The 22,086-nt window shown below is 37.1% G+C and overlaps 5 protein-coding genes across 5 annotated transcripts; 3 read left to right on the top strand and 2 right to left on the bottom strand.

The window, feature by feature from the left end:
* Positions 1 to 2,629: 2,629 nt before the first annotated feature.
* Positions 2,630 to 5,282, top strand: CBG27413 (the record flags this gene model as incomplete). Its single annotated transcript, XM_045238799.1, has 6 exons — positions 2,630 to 2,719; positions 3,390 to 3,467; positions 3,517 to 3,648; positions 3,697 to 3,825; positions 3,874 to 4,050; positions 4,605 to 5,282. 6 exons carry the CDS (start codon positions 2,630 to 2,632, stop codon positions 5,280 to 5,282), a joined length of 1,284 nt encoding a protein of 427 aa, XP_045099780.1.
* Positions 5,283 to 6,175: 893 nt separating this feature from the next.
* Positions 6,176 to 7,353, bottom strand: CBG27412 (the record flags this gene model as incomplete). Its single annotated transcript, XM_045238798.1, has 3 exons — positions 6,176 to 6,370; positions 6,449 to 6,646; positions 6,727 to 7,353. The coding sequence occupies 3 exons, from the start codon at positions 7,351 to 7,353 to the stop codon at positions 6,176 to 6,178; spliced, it is 1,020 nt and encodes a 339-aa protein (XP_045099779.1).
* Positions 7,354 to 10,778: 3,425 nt separating this feature from the next.
* Positions 10,779 to 12,455, top strand: CBG27411 (the record flags this gene model as incomplete). The annotated part of the gene is made up of 4 exons (XM_045238797.1): positions 10,779 to 10,864; positions 10,907 to 12,106; positions 12,196 to 12,277; positions 12,351 to 12,455. 4 exons carry the CDS (start codon positions 10,779 to 10,781, stop codon positions 12,453 to 12,455), a joined length of 1,473 nt encoding a protein of 490 aa, XP_045099778.1.
* Positions 12,456 to 14,720: 2,265 nt separating this feature from the next.
* On the top strand, positions 14,721 to 17,878 carry CBG16302 (the record flags this gene model as incomplete). Its single annotated transcript, XM_002643537.2, has 5 exons — positions 14,721 to 14,989; positions 15,040 to 15,246; positions 15,797 to 15,949; positions 15,997 to 16,123; positions 16,940 to 17,878. 5 exons carry the CDS (start codon positions 14,721 to 14,723, stop codon positions 17,876 to 17,878), a joined length of 1,695 nt encoding a protein of 564 aa, XP_002643583.2.
* Positions 17,879 to 18,308: 430 nt separating this feature from the next.
* On the bottom strand, positions 18,309 to 21,542 carry CBG16303 (the record flags this gene model as incomplete). Its single annotated transcript, XM_002643538.1, has 8 exons — positions 18,309 to 18,512; positions 18,564 to 18,731; positions 19,116 to 19,303; positions 19,350 to 19,603; positions 20,456 to 20,528; positions 20,602 to 20,687; positions 20,774 to 20,993; positions 21,077 to 21,542. The coding sequence occupies 8 exons, from the start codon at positions 21,540 to 21,542 to the stop codon at positions 18,309 to 18,311; spliced, it is 1,659 nt and encodes a 552-aa protein (XP_002643584.1).
* Between the last annotated feature and the right edge of the window lie 544 nt (positions 21,543 to 22,086).

The raw sequence follows: 22,086 nt of genomic DNA, 5'->3' as shown, positions 1-22,086 counted from the left end.
TTTCAGAGTTTTTCTTAGAGCGAGAGTTTGATTTTTGTTTGATGGTGTACAGTAATTGGTGTTCACCACTTCTTACCGTTTGCCTGTGCTGACCGAAATTTGGTTGGAAATGGTAAACTTTAGGTTGCGAGCACTGTATGTATGTCACCGTCAAGGCTCACAAGTTCAGCTTGACGTTTTTTATTATTGATGGATTTCCTTGTATTTCTTGTTGTATAATCCATGTTTTTTCTCCAGACGCCATGGGCCAACGCTTTCAAGACATTTGTTCCGATTATTGGATGACGTACTTTACATCATAATCCAGTGATCATTTCACACTAAAAATATGAAAGATTGTCGAAAATCTCTTAATCAAAACCATACTTGTAATCCGTGCCTTTCCCGGGCCTTCGCGGGCCCTGTTATAGTTTTTTTCAGAACCAAAATTTTAAACCAACTAAATTGGATATAATAGAGCTGCGGAATACTGTACCTTGTCTCCGAACAAAGTAACAGACCATAAAGTGGCTTTTTTCGGCCGGGCCGGGTCTACTTTTTTCGCTCGTTTTCGCCTGTAACTTTGTTCGCAAGCAAGATACAGTTCTCCAAATAGCATCATTTCGTAGTACTCGGCGAGCTCTATCGTATTTGATTTAGTTGGTCTGAGAATAATGATTCTGAAAGAAACAATGGCAAGGCCAGCGAAGGCACGGGAAAGGCCCGGATGACAAGTATGATCAAAACAATACTAGGTGAGTTATATATTTCCGTAAACACTCTCATATATTGTCATTAAAACCGTTCACTTCACACCAATAAATCTAATTTCCTGTGAAAGATATTAAAAAATGGTCTACTGGCAATTTGTTTATCATAACATGAAATAAATTTGTAAGCCGGGTACTTCTTGATTTTGTTTGCAGAAATCGAAATAAATGGGCTCGAAATCAAAATCGAAGGGCTCAATTCTCCAGAGTTCCTACGGTTCCTATAATGAGCACCTATTCAATTTTTTCCATCAATAACTAAAAATTCTCTCAAAATAAGACGGTAATAAATCTAGTTTGAACTAAAACAGGTGAAGCTTTTTGATACTTGTTTTGCTCCTTTCCAAATGCCACGAGCCCATTATTCACAACAACACCGGCCTGTAACACCTGCCCTTCGACTTTAAAATCAAAACAACAAATGCTAATTGCTTGAACCAGGGCCACCACCTACTAATCTACATATACTGGGCACGGGCACTCTATTTTCTGCTTTGGAGTCTGTCGTTGCGTCACAACAGCCCTTTTCCATCCCGTTTCTCCTATTCCCGTTCTCTTCTTTCCGGCGACCCCTCATTCCGTCTCTTTTTCACCGATTCTTGGTTCATTTGCCATTGAGTCGTCTCTGTTTTCTTCTTTTTTTCCCCCCTTCTTCCACCCGCATTTTTATTTTCCTTTCTTTTTTCTTTCTCCAATTTTTTTGCCTTTTTTTGGTTTATTGGAGAAGTGTCGAGTGGCAAGAAAAGAAGAACACAGACAATCTAATCTCTCCTGTCAGACTTTTTTGGAAAATCACATAAATGTTTCCGTTTTATTAAAGTTTGGAAATAGATGATGACACGTAGCCAATTAAAAATGACAAATGAAAAAAAAATCATATTCAGAAAATAGTGAATTTTCAAAGCTTCAGAAGTTTCAATATACAGTTCTGCACTTATTGCCTCCAATTATCTCACGAAATTCCTGAGTTCCATAAACCAATATTTTATTTCGTATATTTTCTTATTCTCTTTGCTTCATTGCTTCTTCTCTTCTATCCCATTTTTCATCTTCGGCTCTACCCTCTTGTGTTTTACACTGCAAAATAACCTCTTCGTATCTTTCTTTTCTTTTTTTTTGTCTATCTCTCTTCAGTCTTCAGTATATCACCTTTTTCGTTTGTTGTGTTCACTTTCTTCTTATCAGTTCATCAGTTCGCGTTGATAAAAGTACGGGTTGTATGTGTTTTATCATAGTTAAGTTGCTTTTTGGGTAATGGGAACATCAGGTTTTTTTAAAATCGAAACACATAGAAGTAATTGCACTTCTAGTGCAAGATATCTATATTATGAAATTTCGTTAGCTACTTTCAGTGATAAGACAATACAATTTTATCATTTACATCCTTCTTTAAGATTAAGTATCATAGCATACAGAAATATAATTGTCATAAACCAAGTGAAACTGAATGAAAATGTTGATAAACAAATGAAATAGGCAAATATATAATTTTTCTGCCATTTTGTAAAGCTCGTGATATAGTTTTTCGAATGATGGTATAATTTCCTTAACCATTTCTCTAAAGACCAAAGCTATTGGATCTGTCCGTAAGCGGATAATTGTAGTATTTGTTGCTTTTTTTTAAATTAAATTGTTATTCTTTATTATTTTCAATTTCAAATCTTCTGATTTTGGTTTCCGATTCTTAGCTTTCAACCTTATCCGTAATTCGAGTAACAGTCGTGTTATCAAAACACACATACACAGGTTTAAAAAAAACCGCTTCCAACATTTTGTTTACTTTACCTTTTCTGTCAAATCAAATTGTTTGCTAAAATCGTATTTGATTTGAACCCACTATTCAAGAAATTCACTTTCTGATTTATTGAGACCTTTTTCAGATGGGTGACAACATCAGAACCAAGCGATTAGGAAATGTATGGCAATATTTCGATTTGTCAGAGGACGAAGTGGACAGCGATCCAACTTGGGTTGGTTTTTTTGGTTTTTTTTTCCATTCTCTCACTATCATGAAACCTGTAACAAAAAAACATCGATGATTTTTGCGAAGTTTTGAAATTTGCTCATTGAAAATTATGCAGCTCGCAATTCGAAAAACTCTAACTTCCCAAATTCTTGTGTGTGAAGAATCTTCTTGGTGACCTTATCGGTTGGAGGCACGAAGATGAATAAAAATTATTTATTCTCAACGTTTTGGCTTGATGCTATCTTCAGGAGAATAGGACAATTACCTACAAAAATGAGAATAGAAAAAGTGTGAAAGGTCTCCAAGAAGATTCTTCACATACAAGTTAAATTTTGACAATGCACGAAAAACGGATTGCCTATATCCTATCCCAAATTATCTAATGTATCGTGATATTTTCAGTAGTAAAACACTCACATTGTCAACTTTGAGCTCAATTATCTCAGTTCATTTGTAAGATATTGAAATAGTGGTAAATGTAAGAAAACTTCTGAAAACTTGATAAATCGTTTGAAAGTTGGCAACTTTTTTGTAACGTTTACAGGCACTGAGATAAGTTGGTCTAAAGTTGAAAATAACGAGATTTCATATTCCGCTTTAGTGGTGTCTTATGTAGGGTTGGTTCTGAAAGTTCGAAGGAAATGTAAAACGCAAAAATATATACAAGTTTTTAGAAACCAAGTTCCTATCTATCGAAAAAGACAAACATCATCCAACAGCGTGTTCCGGCAATGAATGGTACTAAAAAGGAGGTAAAAAGAGTGTTAATTAAAAAGTAACGACGGTATGTTATTCGTTTAGGTATCAAACAGTGATGAGTTCACCAAACAGGAAGAAACTGCTGAAAATGAATTATTTACTCCAATAAATTTCAACTCAATCAAAATGGTCAACGACTCGAAAACACCACTTGATGAGAAAATAACAGCAAAGGTGATTAAAAAATAAATTATCCGGAGAAAAAAATTAAATGCATTTCAGAGAAACAAATACGTCAAAGGCTCTACGAGACTGAAACTGATGCAGGAGTTTGATAAGAAACAATTCATAACAAAAAACGAAGCTAACAGAATAAGCAAAAAGCTCAACATTGGATTGAAAGGAAGAGCGGTGAGCAGCGTCGTACTTGTGGTTTTTGATGTATAGATCTCATTTTAGATTTATAAGTTTTATGCAAACGCAAGACAAAATGCTCTGGAACAGTACAAACTTGGGATCACTGCAGAGCTGCCATGTCAGATGACAAAAATTGAAAACTTCTTCAAAAATAGTAGTGATCCCACCGAGGAAGAATGGCAGAGTTGTATAAAAGAAGCAAGAGTAAACACTTACCAGGTTAGTCAGATTCTTTAAATAAACTACCTTGAGTGCAGTTTTCGACTAGGTGTCATGTGTTTTCTGCATATATTTCTCGGTAGAAGTGAAATCGCACTATATCTTGCCTTCAATCTATTTCTTAATACCTTGTAAACCATTTGAAAATTTATCCAAGTTCAACATCATTTCAAAATTTCAGTTGAATGCCATTTCCTTGCACTCTATAATTGGGAATCGAAGCTTGGGAGATCTGTGCCCCTAAGAACTTCAACCCATCGACGTATCCTATTAAGTACACTAGAGAGAAACGACGTAATCGTGGATAATGACAACATGGTCAATGATCTGGTGAGTGGTCTTTTCAAAATAGCAGAATTTGAATGAAAGGTGAAAATGTTTGTCTTTTGGCATATAAGTTCCCGCTCTCCTATTTTTGGTCAATTAATACTAACCGATAGAAAGTATGATGGTAATCAAAAGGGAAAAACCACGTGTAACTAAAAACTTATTTTTTCAAAATACATAAATGATACTCAACGATTTTAAAAATTTTGAAAAAAAATGCATTTCAGGGGCCTGCTGTCAGCTTCGTTCCAGATTCAGGCGCTCCCGATGGTTTCGATCTTGCATGGAATCAAATTTACAACGAAGAACTCAATGCACTAACCTCCTTCAAAGAAGAGTTGTTCATGAGAACCGTATTTTTGTTGATGCACTACTCGGTTGCTCGCTATAACCAAAACCCTGGAAACGATGGAAGAATAGGCTTAATTCCAATTGAATGGTCCACCCGCATACTGATGGATAGTAAATGTGAGGAAAACGATTTGAAGAAGAATACATTTTTCTGGTCCCTTGACATCAACATTTGCCTCCTTCCATTCCACTTTAACGATCACTATATCCTGGTCAAGCTGAACATTTCAGCGAACAAAGCAGATCTGTTTGATTCATTGCCCACAGGAAAAGAAAACCCAAAAGTACCTGGAAAAATCAAGAAGGCCATTTGGGTCATAGCCAACGCTTTGGGAATGAATGAGCCAAGAATCAGAAGACAGTTATGCAACTTCCAAAAAGATTCTCACTCCTGTGGCGTTTTTGCTGTTGCGAATTGCGAAGAAATATGCGGACTGAAAAGGACCAACTTGTCGTCAAACAGAGAACTGAACGAAAAACGGGAAAAATTTAAACAACAAATTTTGGGTGCTCTCAACTCAGGCGAGTATTATATGGATCCGGATGCTGTGTGAAAAAGAGATATGAAGAATTTAACGTAAGTTTTTGTTTTCGGAAGCATGGTTTTTATCAGACTGTTTCAGCTGAAAATGATCAACTTGAAAATTCAAATTTCAGTTTTTGTCACAAAAAAATCGTCATTGATGTGTGTTGCTGCCTATTAGATTCCTCTTCTTTCGCTTTATCCCCTGTTTCCCTTATTCCTTTTTCCCTCTATCACATCACTTGTATTTCTGTTATTTTCCTATGTAATTATTCCCTTCGCAAATACCACTTGCCCGTTGACCCATGTCCTATTATAGATTCCTCGCTTATTCTTGTCATAATTTTCTAAAAGTCACTTTTCTCATGCTTATAATGTTCTATGGGATTATTTCATATTTCAGTCACCCAGTGCTCTGTGTCTAAAATGATTTTCCGGCTTTCAACTGTGTTTTTTATCCCAATTTGCTTTCGAAAAGTGTCATATCTTTTTGCGTTGCCAGTAAAAATAGGTCATTGAAGTTTTTCACAAATATGAAGATAAAATGAATGAAAATTGTCCATCCGAAACCTGAGTTTAATTGGTTGAATACTATATCAAAGATTCTAACGTATTAAACTTTTTCAAAGACCTCATAAGTTGAAGTTGGCTCTACTTCCCTATAAGAAGCTAAATTTAGGGTGGGGATTTTCTGCTTTCAGACTTGGCTGAAAAGCATGATGCTTGTCTACTGGAAAATTCTCAAACAGTTTTGAAAAAAAATTGGATTCATTTATTTAGAAAGTATGGTTTTTTGGCCATATATATATGTAGTTCAAATGGCTATTTGACAATGAGATTTGTGAATTGTAACGGTTGAGAGAGGAAAAAAAAGAAAAAAAGCAATATAATGTAATTATATAACTTTGTGAATTGCTTGTACATTTACAAATTGAAGATTAATTCTGGCACCTCGTTTTGGCCGTAGATAACGTAGTCCGTTTCCATTCGAATGTTCATTTTTTTGGCGTGTTGATAATCCTGATCCTCCGCGATTGCTCGCCGCTTCGAACAGGCCTTTGGACACTTATTGGAACTTCCAGCACCTGTTTTGTTTTTCTTGAGGATATCCGGATTTTTCTGAAATAAGGAATATAAATATTTCTACCATTTAGCAATCAAGAGTAAATCCCTGAAGTCCAAAGAAAATGTACGAACCTGCATAAACTCAGCCAGCAATCGTCTAGCTTCTTCGTTGTAAACTTTCTTGTTTTCGGCTGGCATAGAGGTCCACACTCTGCCCATGTCCTTACTAAACTGTAGGTTATCCTTGATATACCCGTGCTCTTTGATGTGCTCTTGACGCATTTTGTTCACAAACAAAATGAACGAATTCGGAGGCTTCTTGGCGCGATCCTGGAAAAAAGATTTTAAGAGGTATTCAACAAAAAAAAACTACTAGTTTTTAAATTATTTGTTGGATTCCTCATACTTACCGCATCAGCTGGTTTAGCCTTCTCAGAATACTCTTTCTTTTGTTCGTCGGACATTGTCTTCCACAGGTTCGAGCAATAGCCACTGAATGAAGTCGCTTCGGTTGATCGTCCTTTCGCCTTCTCAATTTTTCTTTGCTCTGACATGAAATAAATGAATCCGTTTGAAGACCGCTTTCTTTTCGGTTCTGTTGGTTCTGGTGAGACTTCTTCACGCTTGATTTCCGGTGACAAGACTTGCTGCAGATCACCTACCGCTGATGATTTCTGTTCATTGTTTTCTTCCAATTCAGTCTTTGGCTTCCGAAGAGGTGATGTTTCATTGTTGACGTAATGCGATTGACTCATTTGAACCTTTTTGTAGTATGGCGACTTCTCTTCTTCAGGCATATTTTTCCAAATGATATCCATCATTTGTAATACATCTCCACATAACATCTCTGGATACATTTCCATGTAGTACAGCAGTTCTTTATCTTTCCAAAACTCGAATGCTGTTTCCGGAGTTTTTTCTTCTCTCGGTTTGAGTTTGAAGCGGTTAATGTCTATAGGAGGATAAAAATTCCAATGCGAAGCACCGAAAATATTTGGGTACATTGAAGGAGTTTGCATAGGCGGGTGGACCTGCATTCTGAAATAAAACGGTTTTGAGATATATGGGAAATTTGTTAACGAAAGATGGAAAAGGAAGGTGAAAAAGATGAGAACAGGAAAGCTTTAAGATGGTTAGTTGAAGACTGAAAAAGGAGATAGGTACCCTGAAATCAAAATGCTAGAAGAACGGCAGGACTTAAGAAGAGGGATAATATTGGGGAAAGTTTTGTTCAAAATGTTTTTTTTTTGGTCTTGACAGACGATGGGAATGATTGCTTGGGAAAAGTAGTTCTTCTGGGAACTAACAGAAACAATGGATCTTTAAGTGCTCAACTAGTATGATATATATAAAAAAGGTTCGAATGTACTCTTTGGGAAAAACCTCGGTAAAACAACAAAGCTAATAGTGTGAGCCGGATCTAATACAAAGCACAAATAAGTTGAATTAAGAACAGGGAGTTCAGCAGAAAACATGCGTCTGATACAAAATGAGAAAGAAAGAGAATGACTTGGGAAGGTGAGTTTTATGACCGCCCATAAACGACTAACTATACCATATAACTGACATGATTGTTCTGGGAAGATCACTGAAGTAAAGACGGAAACAATAACAAGTGTACAATAAAAATACACCTGTCAACACCGACTGTATCGTACTAGTAGACTTTCGGATAAGGAAGGACAAGGTGAAGGAGCAATGGCTACCGGTACAGACGGTCAATAGAAAACGTCAATGATGATTGTAAGTGACCCAACGTTATATTAAAAACAAAAAAAAATCGAGATATGTTTTAAGAAAATTAATGTAGACGGTAAAAAGTCAGAAGTTCACTTTACACTACAAAGTGCTAGACTTGTCTATGTGAATGCGGCTGAATTATATTCTAAGGGTAGAGTGGCACCAGATGGATTTATATTCAATATTGTACGCAGCACATTAATCGACGAGAGCATTAATAATCCTGACTATATAAACTCGTGCCCTTTGGATTTTCTGAAAGCGTGAAGAGTGATTACTTTTGCTCATCTCTCTCCTAAGGGGAATTTATTGTAAAATGATATAACAAGTAGTGAATTTCAAAATTTTTAATTTTCACATCAAAGAACTGAAATTTCAAAAAATTTTGTGAGCCACGTGAATCTTTTGAATCTCCCAAAAGATGGACCGTTAAGTTTTTGGGAGCAACGTGTTTTTCAACAAATATAACAGAAATATTAACACTTTCTGAATATTTTTCCCAAAATTAAAACTTTTGAAAATCACTACTTGTTATATCTTATTAGGGTTTTCCACACAGAAGAACTGTCATTTTGAAGTACTGTGACTCAAACTGAAATTTTTCCGATTTGGCATATTAAACCGCGCTAAGGCGCTGAAAATAGAAAAATGATTTCAAAAAACTATGCTCATACATGGCTCCCGGTTTCACAGTTGCTCGATATTTTTTACCCGCCCACTCATATCCATCCCGTTTGTTCCCGGATATCTGATTTTATATATTTATCACATGTTTTCTTTCATTCATCCATGTTTCCCATGTACCCCATAATTAGGTAAAGGGCAGCGTGGGAAAATGTCATGTTTTCCCAACTTTTTTTGCACTGAAGTAGTAGAGCTCCGCTTAAACAAAATAACGCATGTTCTGCTATATTTCAATTTTTCTAATTTTTAAGTAAAAACAGTAAACGAAACTAGTCAATTTCATAACTCAATACTCACAGGTTGTTACTTACCGCAAACGATACCGTATTTACTTTATTAGAAGTCTATCCAAACCGTCAACTGTGAGCTTAATTATCTCCACTTTTGTGAAAGATATTGAAATTCAGTCAATTATTAAACTAAATACGGTATATGAGTTTGTATTTTAAAGCAAAGGTACCAAAGATTATAAAAATCAGTTCGAACACAATTTAACTACTGAAAATCTTGTGATACAATTTCAAGGCCTTTTTTCTGAGTTTTTGGTTAATACACTTTGCTCTACCAGCGAGATTTTTGTATTCTCATCTGAAGTGTTGATCCATCCAATTTTTTTCTAGTTCTTAGAATTTGATAGGCTTAGATGATCTATAAGATTGGATACAGAAGGTTTTTGTTGAATTATTCTACATGTTATTTTTTCTTTATAGTTTCGAACCCGTTAAAAAGGTTGTTCGATTTTCACGACTATTTTCTTAACAGAAATTAATTTCAAGTTTCTGCGATGAAAATTCAAGCAAACATGCTCTTTACCCAACTAGCACTTTGAATTCTAAAAATTTGTCACTTGAGCCAATCATTGAGCTGGTTGTTTGAGTGTTAAATAGAGGTACGACCTTCAACAAAATCACATCATTTCAAATGAGACTTGTCGAAAAAAGGGTCTTTCAAATCTTTCCCCTCTGTCTCCACTAATTGTAGTTTGAGAATTTATGACACAATGTTTTCAGTTGGAGAATTCAACGGTTTGAACAAGGGTTTCTGAGATTACTTCTTCTTTTGAAAAATAGATGATAATACTCTAGAAACTTAATTTTTAGAAACACCTATTCTAGAGCCCATTTTTTCTAATAAAGTTTAAATTCCCATTCTTGTAGTAAAGCGAATTTCATTTTCCAATGGCGCCGTTTTTCTATCAATACCATCCCATTACTCCTCTGAACTCCCGAAATGTTGAATTTTGTTTTCTATCCCTAACAATTATCTTAACTTCTTAGATTATATGTTGAGCGTGCTGTCAAGAGCAACAGAGCGTTACATCATTTAAAATATTTTCTAACAACCTTCCATTCTTGTTGTGGTTTAAGGAAAACATCTTTTCCCATACTATAATTGAAATTGAAGATTTGTCAGCGTGTGTTTACAGAAGAACTTGCTCCGCCTCTTCCGCAACCGCCGCCTTAGGGTTCTGCAACCATGCGGCTCTCATTCTCTTTTTCTCACATTTTGGAGTATCTCAGAAATTTTTCCCAGTAAAGAGGGATTATTTCGATTTTTTACAATTTGACTGTAAATGATTAATTGGAAAGTACACAAGTGTTATTACGAAGAGGTGATTTTGAAAGAAATATTGAGCATATAATTTGAGGAGTACTATAATCTCTCGGCTATTAGAAAAAAAAATTCAGGAGTACAACATTAAAAAAGAAATTGGTACCCCCGAATTATGGATTTCATATCTTCAAATCTCTTCGTTCTCTGCCGTGCCCCACACTGTTGTGCTTTTCAAATTGTCTGCAATCACGCTGAAATTTAAGAAAATGAGAGAGCGCGTTAAAGTAGTGCGGAATCCTCACTAGGCGGTTGCTGTAGTGGAGCGAGTTGTTTGTCAGCACATCTTTCTCTTTCTTTCGAAACTCTCCAAAAAAATAAGGAGACAAAACACCGCATAATTACAATTTTTGTTTGAATAACCCATTGATTTTACAAGAAATCTCTTTCCAGGATCTCAACTTTTTGGGAGTTGCCTTAAGCAGTAATGGCAACGAAATCTCAACAACAAAATAGTGCTGCTTCTGAGTTGTCCCATTGGGAAAGAACAATGGTATCGCAGCCATGGCAAAGGTGATTTTCATCAACAACATAATTTCTATATACTTTTTCAAGAATTCCCAACGATGTCAAACTAATGGAACCTTGTAAAGAAAAGATAATACCACCGATCGATTTGTCTCAATACAAAACATCACCATTCCCGTACATAAACAGCTTTGACACGTTCTTCAAGAATATTACCACTGATAAACAACCGCGTCAATCTGGAGATCTGAATCACTACGTTGGAAAAACTCAGTCAAAGTCCAAATTTGATATTGACTCGAGATCACATTCTCTGAAGAGAAGAAGTTCAGTATCTGTGATTTGGGAATCTTCATCAGTTGAATCGAACAAGCTGATCAACGAACCTCAACAGAAAAATCAAAGCAAACTATGCGATGGAATTGAGAAAAACGTGGTTGTAGATAAATACTATGAAAAAAAGGCAAAGTTATCTACCTCTCGGATAATGGATGTTCCGAAAACAGAAAAAGAGTTTGCTCAACCACTCCCACCACCGAAAAACAGAAAACATGCGAACGAAGGCGACATCCCGTCAAAAACTAAAATGAATAGTGGACATAAAGATCCACCTTCTTCCGAACTCCCCAACGAGCAATTTCTGAGAAAAGTGCAAGAGCAACACCCAGATTTCGATTTTCCTCAAGCTATCGCACAAATCAATTGGGCAGTAAGACAACGAAATAAGGGAATTGCCTTAGAAGATATTTTGCGAAGTATGGTTGGAACTAATGTCTACAATAAAGTGACAAGTCAAGTGATGCCCCTTCTGTCCAAAACTAACGGAATGGCAGAACGGGTCTCAATAGATCCTCCTCCTCTTACTTGCTCAACGAGCGCAAGTATGCCAACCATAAACAGTCAATCACTAATTTGGAAACCAAACTCGCAAAACTCACTGCCTGCTTTTTCTGGAATTCTCCCAGTTCTTCCTGAGAGTACTGTTTCAAACCACCACGTTACCAGTCCAACTTTGCCACTTTTGAGTCCAACCAATCTTCAAAACAATATTCCGGGACAAACTGCTCTTACAATTACTCCATACACGCTCACGAATTCCATCACCGACATCAATCAGAAATGTGACCTATTAAAACTTCTGATTGCAATGAACAGTGCTGCACCAGCCGGAATCCCGATAAATCAGGATGTTGGAAATGGTGGACCGGAAAATATTTTAACTTCGGCGCTATATAATAGGAACGGAGAAACTCAGGATATGGTAAAGCAAAAGCTGAGTTACATGAGGTAGGTTTTTGTTTTGAATGAAATATATCATTCCAGAGCTAACCAATAAGATAGATCATTATTAAAATTTGAATATATTTATTTTGCAGAAGCAAATCCCTGCAACATATTACACTTCCTCAATCTATTCTGACGCCAGATCAGGTCATCAAACCTCTACTAGTTGATATGGTGAGTAAATTTCAGATTGAAACTTGCTCTATACTATGCTTTGTGTGTCTGAAGAATTAATATCAATTTGCAGTTTCCGCCATTTGAAATTTCGCAACCTCCGATCAATACATCTACCACAATGACTCAATTGGGGATGGTGCTAGGAACGGAATGTACAACTACCCAATTACAATAATCTGTAGCTCTCGACTTATATAAGAATCAATAATCTTATTAAAATTTTCATCAAGGTTGTCGGAGACTGGGCCGCGTCTTAAAAAAACTTTGCGAAAAGTGTTTGGGAGCTCTGAAAAAGGGAAAATTTCGGATCGAAAATTGTTGTAATTTTTCTATTCGGTTGCGAAGTACGGGCAATTTTGTGAACTATATAATTTTGAGAAAGAAAATTGCATTTGATTCACTTGAGAAATTTAAAGATGTTTCCAGAACCTTCCAGAATATCATAAAACCGAAACTTTGAAAATGCGTTTCTACTCTCAAATAACTTTCATTTCAACCCAAATTTACAGTCAGAAATTGAAATCCTTTTTTTCCGATTTTTCTTGTTATGTTTCGGTCAAAATGTTAGAAAAACGTTTTTTTTATTCGGAACCCAAATCCGAAAATTTTTTGCGATGTCTTTTCTTGCTGGTCCCTGATTTGGCGTCCTAACGTCTCTGAAAGATTAAAATTGACGAGGGGTTTTTTCCAAGAAAACGAACTGTTTGGTCCAAAGAGAACCCCTTTCGGGGTGGGACACGGCGCGGGACGCGGCCCTATTACCGGCAACCTTGCTTTTAGTTTACTCACTTTTTGACATTACTAAATGCATCAGCTTTTCATAATCTTTCTTAATTTTCCCAATTCCTTTACATCTATTATCTTTTTTCCCCCATCATCCTTTTCCAACTATGTATTGTCAAATTTCCAATCAAAATTGTGGTTACCCTCCAATGAAAATGTGATGAGTATCGTTCTTTAAAAATATGTTGTATTTCCGCCAAATTCATTTTTGGCGACAATTTTTAAGAGAAACGTCGTTGCCAAGAATAAAAAGAGAGATTTTTGTTTTTGTCTTGTCGTGGAAACATGACAACGGTGAAGTAACACTTCTATTATGAAATTCCCGGGGAAAATGTTTTGTTTTCCTAACGACACTCCGATTTTCGCGGGCTTTTTCAAATGAGTTTTTTGAAAGTTTTTTTTGTTCGGAGACTCTTATTGCTTATTTTCTGTGTAGTTTAGAGTAATCTCTGTCCTCAAGGGAAACTTGAGTCTTCTGAAAAACAAATCAGGACACAGAAGTTGTTATTGAGAATGAGCGGTGATCACCAAATAATGCATGACCCAATTTTGAAAAGTCACTATTTTCCGAATTTCAAGCAGTTTTGATTTTTTGGTTTTAAAAACGTGGCCATCAGCAGTGTATCCATTTGAAACGATTTTGAGGAAATTGTGGAAAAGTTTTTCGAAAAATTTCTGATGTGATGACCTAACTTTTTCAAGTTATATTTTCTAGGCCACCTCGTTAGAATGGGCTAGAAATTAGCTAACATACCCAAGTTGCGACTTATTGTTGTTTCGAAGTGGTGGCCTAACTTTTTCAACTTGTATTTTCTATTCAACAATAGTAAAAAAACCTAGAAACGACCTCACACACCCCTTCTGTGTCTGTAGTTTTTCTGCGACTGTAATTTTCTGAGCGCTGGTTGGCCGGCCAGTTTTTGCTTAAGATTTTTCCAGTAGGTGCCCAAAGAGCGCTCAAAAACTGGCAAGAGCAAAATCAAAAGCTGGCTGGGTTCGCCTTGGGTTTGCCTAACAGGTTCTACAAAGCTCATCAAAGCTCGCTCGAAAAGCGACAGCGCTCTGAATTTGGCTAAAAAGCACCATTGTTCGGCCAAAAGGCGGCAAGGCCATACTTTCGCCCAAAATACGATAGTGGCAGCCGACCAGGAGCATGTGAGGCCATTCCTAGGCCACTTTATCATGACGGCCTAAAAAATTCAAGTTGAAAAAGTTAGCCCATCAATTTTTCTTGAAAATATATTTGAAAAATTTTTCTCGATAAAATTTTATCAAAATTTCTGAACATTTTTCTTTTCACAAAGACACTGGACATTGTTCTGGTTGAAAAGTTGAAGCTGGGGAAGAGAAAGCCCGGTGGTCGCGACCAACTACCGTAATCTAAAAATATTTCTATTAAAACATTTGTAACCTTTTTAAAATTCATTCGAATCTCATTGCGTACTTTCCCATCGTTTTTTGCAAAATGAAATAAAAATGATGGTCGTTAGTTGGGAATGACATTTTTAAAAGTGCAAATCTCAAAAGGAGGGGCCGCCGGCCTACCAGGCACACCTTCTATTCATTTATACTTTCTCTTATGTTTCCGCTCTTCCTTTTGACTGTTTCCGTTCTGTGAAAATCTCATTATCTTTCAAACAATCGAATATTTCTAGCTATGACTCGACAAAAATCGATTAAGAATATCAAAAAAGGATTATTCCCCGTTAGAAAGAGCGCCCGAGTGCAAAATCAAAAGAACAGGAACATCCCAAGCGTTAAAGAAATGGCTCAAAAGATCATTAATGAGAAGGCTGAGCTTGATGACAAGGAACAAAATCAACTTGACGCTTCCTCGGATCACGTGGCCCCAAATTCGAAAACCATCCTGACTTGTTCAACGGATATCATCAGAATGATTGGGAAGATGAGCGGTCTAGCAGCCATGTGAGTACAGTAACCTTCAATTTTATTTTGATTTTAAATATCATTTTCAGGTTCAATTTCTCTCTTGCCTGCCAAACTGCATTCTCTGGTCTTCGCGGCTTGTTGAAAGTTCCAAGTCTTGAGATTCGTCAAAACTTCTGGGAGACTCGAATCTCTACTGCAGCCAAGGAGACATTTGTGATAACTGAAAACTATTATGGACAGTTGGAAAGAAATCCAGAGCGTCACTCGCTGGGTGGAATTTCGGTTTTAATTGAGTGAGTTTTTTTTCAAAATAATGACGCAATGTGTTTCTATAAAAAATCAAAATGATTATTCCGAATAATTAACATTTTCGCTTTTGGTTGGGATGAACTGAGATTAGAAGAGCAGACGTGAAAGTATAATTTTCCAGAAACAGCGACGTGTATGGTAATGCTGTGACTACAATCACTTCGGAAGATCATCAGATAACCACCGAAGCGTTTCTCAACCATCTTCACAACACCTTCGGACCCTACGAAGTCACTCGTGTGGAAAACTAATATTTTCCTGAATATGTTTATTATTTCTTTGTTTATTGCTCACCTTTTTTTGTAATTTTTGTCATCCTGTTTTTTTTTGTAACTGGTAAATTGATCTTGGACTAATGTTTGTTTAAAAGAGTCTCCCCAAAAGTACTCGTAAAGACAAATCTATTCTCCCAGCTGAAGATTCCTGGGCAGATGACGTTTTCCATCACTGTGTGTACCACCCTATCGCCGTATGGGAATATGGACTGACTGAGCGACGCACACCAAGCAGACTTGCACCTTCTTTTCCAAGAAGAACGGGCGGTCTGCTGCACTGTGCACATACACACACGTCCTCCTCCTCCCAGTCAATTGAGTCACATTCAAATTTTCCCGCCAAACCATTGGTTATTGATCGGCACTTTCTGCTGACCACACAGTTCTGCCATACAATGGATCTAGAGCAAGAGTAAGAATCTGATTTAGATTGTTTCGAACTTTTTCGACTTTTTTCAGACCTATGTCCAACTACGAATTAGAATTGGCTGCCGAGCTGGACAAATTGACGATTGATCGGAACAAATCGTCAAAACCAAACGATTTCCGATTGATAAAAGTTGTTGGAAGAGGAGGATATGGGAAAGTGAGTATTTTGAATTTTGATAACAACTTTTTGAAATTTTCAATAATCTGCAATTTTCGAAAAAATCTGCTTAGGAACTTTAAAAAGTAGCTTCCCCAAGTGAGATTATTGGAAAATCTCAGAAAACAGAAAATAGAATGAGATAATGATGAAAAGAGTTGGGGCAGCGCAACAGAAACGCTGTTGAGCAAACCTAAAAATTACAAAACGAAAACTACCGTAGCCTGCGAAACAATATCATTCGCCGGATTAGGTTACAGTAGTTTTCGTTCTGAGATAGTTTACAGTAATTTTTGTACTGAGACCGTCGGCCACGGACACTAGCGTTTCTCTTCCACCGCACCGATTTTTATAATATTTTTGCCCGGCAGCGATCGATTGAACTTGCGATTGAAAAAGTATTTAAAGGCGCATTGTCGGTCCTGCCCCAGAAACAGCGGATATTTTTTTGAGTAAATGCATATGCCGTTGATACCGTATTTCGAAATTAGTCAGCGTTGACCCTTCTAACTATTGCTTTTTACTTTACGAGGAAGTTCGAACAAAAAAAAATCCGAGAAAAATAGGAAAGAAACAACAAAATCAAACTGCAGTATCAGAGGCGAATTCAAGAAACTTTTTCTCTTTTCACTACAGGACCGAAGATGCGCGTTCGAATAAACTTACGGCCGCAAAATTCATCGCTGCCGGACAAGAATGATACCAGTATGAAAATGCTCCAATTAAAGTAGATTGTCAGGCTAGGTGTGTCTATTTTTCACTAAATCAAAAATTTTGAAAAACTCTAGTTTCTGTCGAAAAACAAGATTACTTTAGGTGATTCTGGCTCGCAAAAATGTTGACAATAAGATTTATGCTTTAAAAGTCATCAACAAGCCACAAAACGAGTCAAACCTGCAAGCAGTCATTGACGAAATCAAAGTTTTCAAATATGTGAACTCCCCATTCATCTGCCAGATGTTCGACTATTTCGAGGCGAACAGAAAAATCTATTTCGTCCTCGAATTTCTTCCTGGAGGTGATTTGTTCACATTAATGGCAAAAAAGGAGACATTTGATGAAGATGAAACCAGATTCTATCTCGCACAAATTGTCATTGGCTTGGAGTACCTCCATAATAATGATATTATCTATCGTGATCTCAAAGCTGAGAATATCTTGATTGATGAGCATGGAAATCTTAAATTGACGGACTTTGGATTAGCGAAATTCAATTTTCCTATCGGGAGCAAGACACAAACCCGATGTGGAACCGCCGAATGCCAAGCACCAGAAATGATTAAAGGAAGACCATATGGACATGAAATCGATATTTGGGCTATAGGAATCCTTGCAGTCTATATGCTTACAGGAGCCCCGCCGTTCACTGGAGAAACCAAAAAAGAAGTTAGACTCAGTATTGTAAAGACCAAACTCTCTTATCCTGAAGGCTCATCTGAATCCTGCAAGGAAGCTTTGTGTTTGACATTGAAGAGAATCCCAGAGAAAAGAGTCACTCTAGCCGAGTTCAAAAAACTTGACTTCTTTGATTCGATTGATTGGACTTTGATGGAAATGCAGAAACTGAAACCGCCATTCCCACCAGAAATCTCTGACGATGAGGATGTTTCGCAATTCGATACATATTTCACCGATATGACGCCTACTGTCTCCCCGTGCAAGGCTGTTCGAAAACCAACTCAGAAAAAAGATCCATTTGAAGGATTCGATAGCAACGCGGAATCAATTAGTGATGCAGTGGCAAACAATAATTGAATTGGCTAGTTGATGGTTCCTTCGAATTTAGTGTATTTATCAATTTTCAGAAAAGTACTCCAGAAGTTAATCCGATGTCCATCACATGCATTCCAGCATATCTTCTGTTACAAATCATAATATTTTTCATCTGAATACCCACCTCATACTTGTCCTTCCTCAGAACCTTAACAACGTTTTTTTTTAATAATTGACTATGTATTTGCACATTTTTCTTTTTTTGTGACCTAGCACTCTCTTCCTGTCTTTTTCTTTCCTCATATTTTAATAAAAATTGTTTCTGTTTTTTTTTGCAATACAAAGTCTTTCATATACAAGTTAACATTTTGATTAAACTTACAAAAAATGTAAATTATGAAAAAATAAATAGTACTTAAAAATTTTTCACAACAGGGTTCTGATAAAGAACTTCGGTTACGTCAAAAAAAAATCAATGAATTACAAGTTTCCAATTTTTCTTCGAGTAATAAATCGGGGTCTCGTCGTTCAAACCTGGATGGACAGCACGGAAGGCATCAAGCAGCTCGGTGAGTTTAATTCCATTTTTCGCGTTTCTCTGGTTCTCCAAAGTCTGATAAAGATGACCCAACCACTTGTTCTCTGGTGCGGAAATGTATTCGACTGGATTCTTGCGCTGGAATATTCCAAAAAACTGCAAAGAGTTTCAGCAAAAGGAACGACTCACAAAAGTTTTCTTAGTTTCCAAGTATCTCTCGAAGAGAATTCCAAGTGGGTCCTCATTTCTCAATCGGAAAAGAATAAGAACTGCAGAGATGTAATCGTCAACAGGATCGAACGGGTTTCCCGAGAGAATACTGGCCTTTCCGAAATCAATGATGCTCAAATGAAGTTTCTAAAAATTATTTGATTAATGAACATTTCCCAAACGTTGTACGTTTATTAGGTGTGTTTTCTAGGCTATTTACCATGGTAGCCTAGAAAACTCAACATGCTAAAATGAGGTCACTATGTTGAGATGGCCTAGAAAAAACACTAGGTGAATGTCAGGACATATCTAGGCCTTAAAAATTGGCGTCCTCTAAAATTCATCTACCACACGTTAGGCCACCATGTTAGGATGGCCTAGAAATGAGGAGATAAACCGATATGTCTTCTTGTTCATTCCAACACGGTGGCCTAACTTTTCCAACATGAATTTTCTAGGTCACCATGGTAAATAGCCTAAAAACACACCAGATGAATGCTTGAATATTTCTAGGAATTCATGATAACTCACTCCATCTTCGGTTTGTTTGACAAGCACATTGCTGGAATGCAAATCTCTGTGCACAATTTCGTTCTCATGCAGAACATGAATCAGTTTGAAAAGGCGGTAACCAATTGTAGCAACGTTCCAACTATGCATTTTTTCTTTGGCACAACGACGGAGTACAGTCGCGAGTGGCTCACCCTCATGCGACATTGCTAAAAAACTCGGAAACTGGGAGTAATCATTCTGAGACCAATTTACCTATGCACATGTACTCTTTAAAATGGAAAGAACCGAAAAAGCGAGGGAATCCAGGGATGCCAGACATCTTGCCACCGGTCAAAATTTCTCGGTTGTAATCCTTACTAGGCTTTTGGATTTTAATTACATCTTCTCGGAAGAGCGAATACTTGCACCTAGCAGTATAAGTCTGACCGTATGCTCCCAAACCAAGGGGTCTTGAGACATACCACATATTGTCCAACAAGTCACCTCGTCTAACTCCGACGTCATGACTGAAAAGTGAAATTGTTTGAGTTTTACTAGTACTTTGGACACTTACTACATTGCAATAAATCGACGAAATTCCAGTTGAAAATATTTGTAAAAGTCAAAACAGGAAACAATAAACACAGAAACAATTGGGAAAAATCACTGATTTCGATATTTTGACATTCTGAAAGCGTCGATTTCTGAGTCATTCTGTGGAAATATTGTATTTGTTTTTGGTGATTGACCAGATGAATAATACAGACTGATCAGATTTCGAAATGATGAGTCATAATAGATATTCGATAACATCGATGCCCTTCTATTATAGATTTTACAGTGTATTCAGGGCCCCATCAATTGTCTTGGGACCCCTGAACTCGAACAGACTAAAAGAACCAACACTATTGAAAACAATAATGCACCCAGAACAAACTGTAAAAGAATTAAAATATCAGCTCTCTTGTAGTTGATTGAAAATTGGAGTATACATGAACAAGTTTTCCTAGAATACTTGTTTATATATACCCCTCCAAAAATTGAACTTGTGGACCCAGCTCTAGAAATCTCGCGCAGCTAACAGCCGATCTACGGCGACGCAAGCTGCTGTCTGTTCCCAACGCTCGATCCTATTTTTCTTTTAATTTCGAATGATTTGAAATAGATAGTTTCGTTTTGGTTAGATATTTTATTTTTCTTGAAAAATGTATTCTCAGCGACAATATATAATCAATCAATCAGGGATAGAAAAAGTTGTACATAGGGAAAGTGTGAAACACAAAATTACATTAGTTTACAGTAAATTTACAGATCAAATTTGATGAAGGGAGACTTGGATGAAAACTTCTTGGGCTTGCACATTTCAATGAGACACGAACCATTTGTGAGCCATAATTGATTTGATGGATGCTCTTTTGGTGGCCATTGGAGCAAGAATCAAACGAATGAAGTCTGAAGGACAAAGAGTTTTGAAAAATTCCGGTTCGGAGCTTCCTAGTTTGAGAAAACTGTTAAAAAAACTTACTGTACGAATTAAAATCCATCAAACTCCAGGGTCTCTCATCAAGACATGTGATATTGTTAACCCAGTCAGAATACTGAACGCATTTCCTAAAAACTTGCAAATTAAAAATTGTATTTTGAAAGTTTATTATTTTCAAGGAGCCGGTAGAAAAATACCCAGCTCTATCACTCACTTTAGACTTGCTCTGGCCCATGGGCGAGATCCGGTGAGCAGCTCCACCAACACGATGCCAGCCGACCAGACATCCGTCGCTGGTCCGTTCACCAAATCTTTTGAGAAAACCTCTGGCGCTGCATACGGAGGTGTACCTGTGTGTCCTACAACTGGAATGTTCTTCCCATCAGCATCACGATAAGAGGTGGCTAGACCGAAGTCGCAAATTTTGAGATTATCTGAAAATTGATTTTTTAAAAAAGATTTATTTTGTTTTTTGGCAAAACGGGCTGATCTTTTTTTGATTGAAATAAAAACATACCATCTTTATCCAGCAGTAAATTTGTTGGCTTAATGTCCCGATGAGTAATGCCATGGTCGTGGATATACTTTAGTCCGTTTATCAGCTGCCGAAAATAAAACCTAGCAATTGTTGTCGGCAGTCCTTTGTTATCAAAAATACTGGAAATCGGTCCTTCTCTGGCGTATTCCAAAAAGAACTCATAAACTTTGGGTCCTCGATTCATTTCAAATATCTTGATAATATTCTCATGTCCTCCATTGACCATCAAACTTTTGTGAAGTTTGTATTCGTTCTCCAGATCATCTGCTTTGGCTTTGGCGGTCAGTTCCGTCTTCTTTAGCACCACCATATCCTGGGCATCATTGGCTAACAAAACCAGATGAACGGTGCTGTAGCCTCCTTTGCCAATTTGACTGATTATGCTATATTTTGTGGGGTTGGTCGTTTCTTCGCTCATTTGAGAGGACGTACTAGCTACGGACATCTGAAAAAAAACGTTTTTGTGTAATTAAAAATAATAAATTAGAAGAAACGTCTGAGAAAAGTTCAATGCAACGGAACGTGGATATAGGCTTATGTGGATATTTTTATACATTTTTTTCACCGACTCCTTTGAATCGAAATAGGGAAAATTGATGCAGTGATGATCTCCGAAACGTTCAAAAACTCGGAGGATGAAAGTGTTAGAAAATGATGAAGAGAAATGGAAATAACGCATAGTGGCTCATGCAAATCGGTCTCTTGGCAAACCAATGGCCGCATAAAACGAAGGACATATACAGGACAGCACATCAACAGTGGGGCACCTTTCTCCAAAATGCGCCTACCATTCACCACACACCGTGTTAGATTGCGAGGTGGATAAGGGCAGAAAAAAGAGAGAGAGGGAGAAGGGTCGCTCACACAATGAAGGGGCCACAAACCGTTTGTTCGGTTGCTGTGTGTAGCGGGGTCAGATCAGGTCCACACACAGAACTGTTTCCGCAGAATAAAAAGAGGACCAACAGGAAAGAGAGTCCATCTACTAT

The sequence above is a fragment of the Caenorhabditis briggsae genome (assembly GCF_000004555.2).
Source record: "Caenorhabditis briggsae complete genome, chrX, whole genome shotgun sequence".
Taxonomy (NCBI): Eukaryota; Metazoa; Nematoda; class Chromadorea; order Rhabditida; family Rhabditidae; genus Caenorhabditis; species Caenorhabditis briggsae.
Note: the sequence above shows the minus strand (reverse complement) of the source record. Positions and strands in the feature narration are given on the sequence as shown.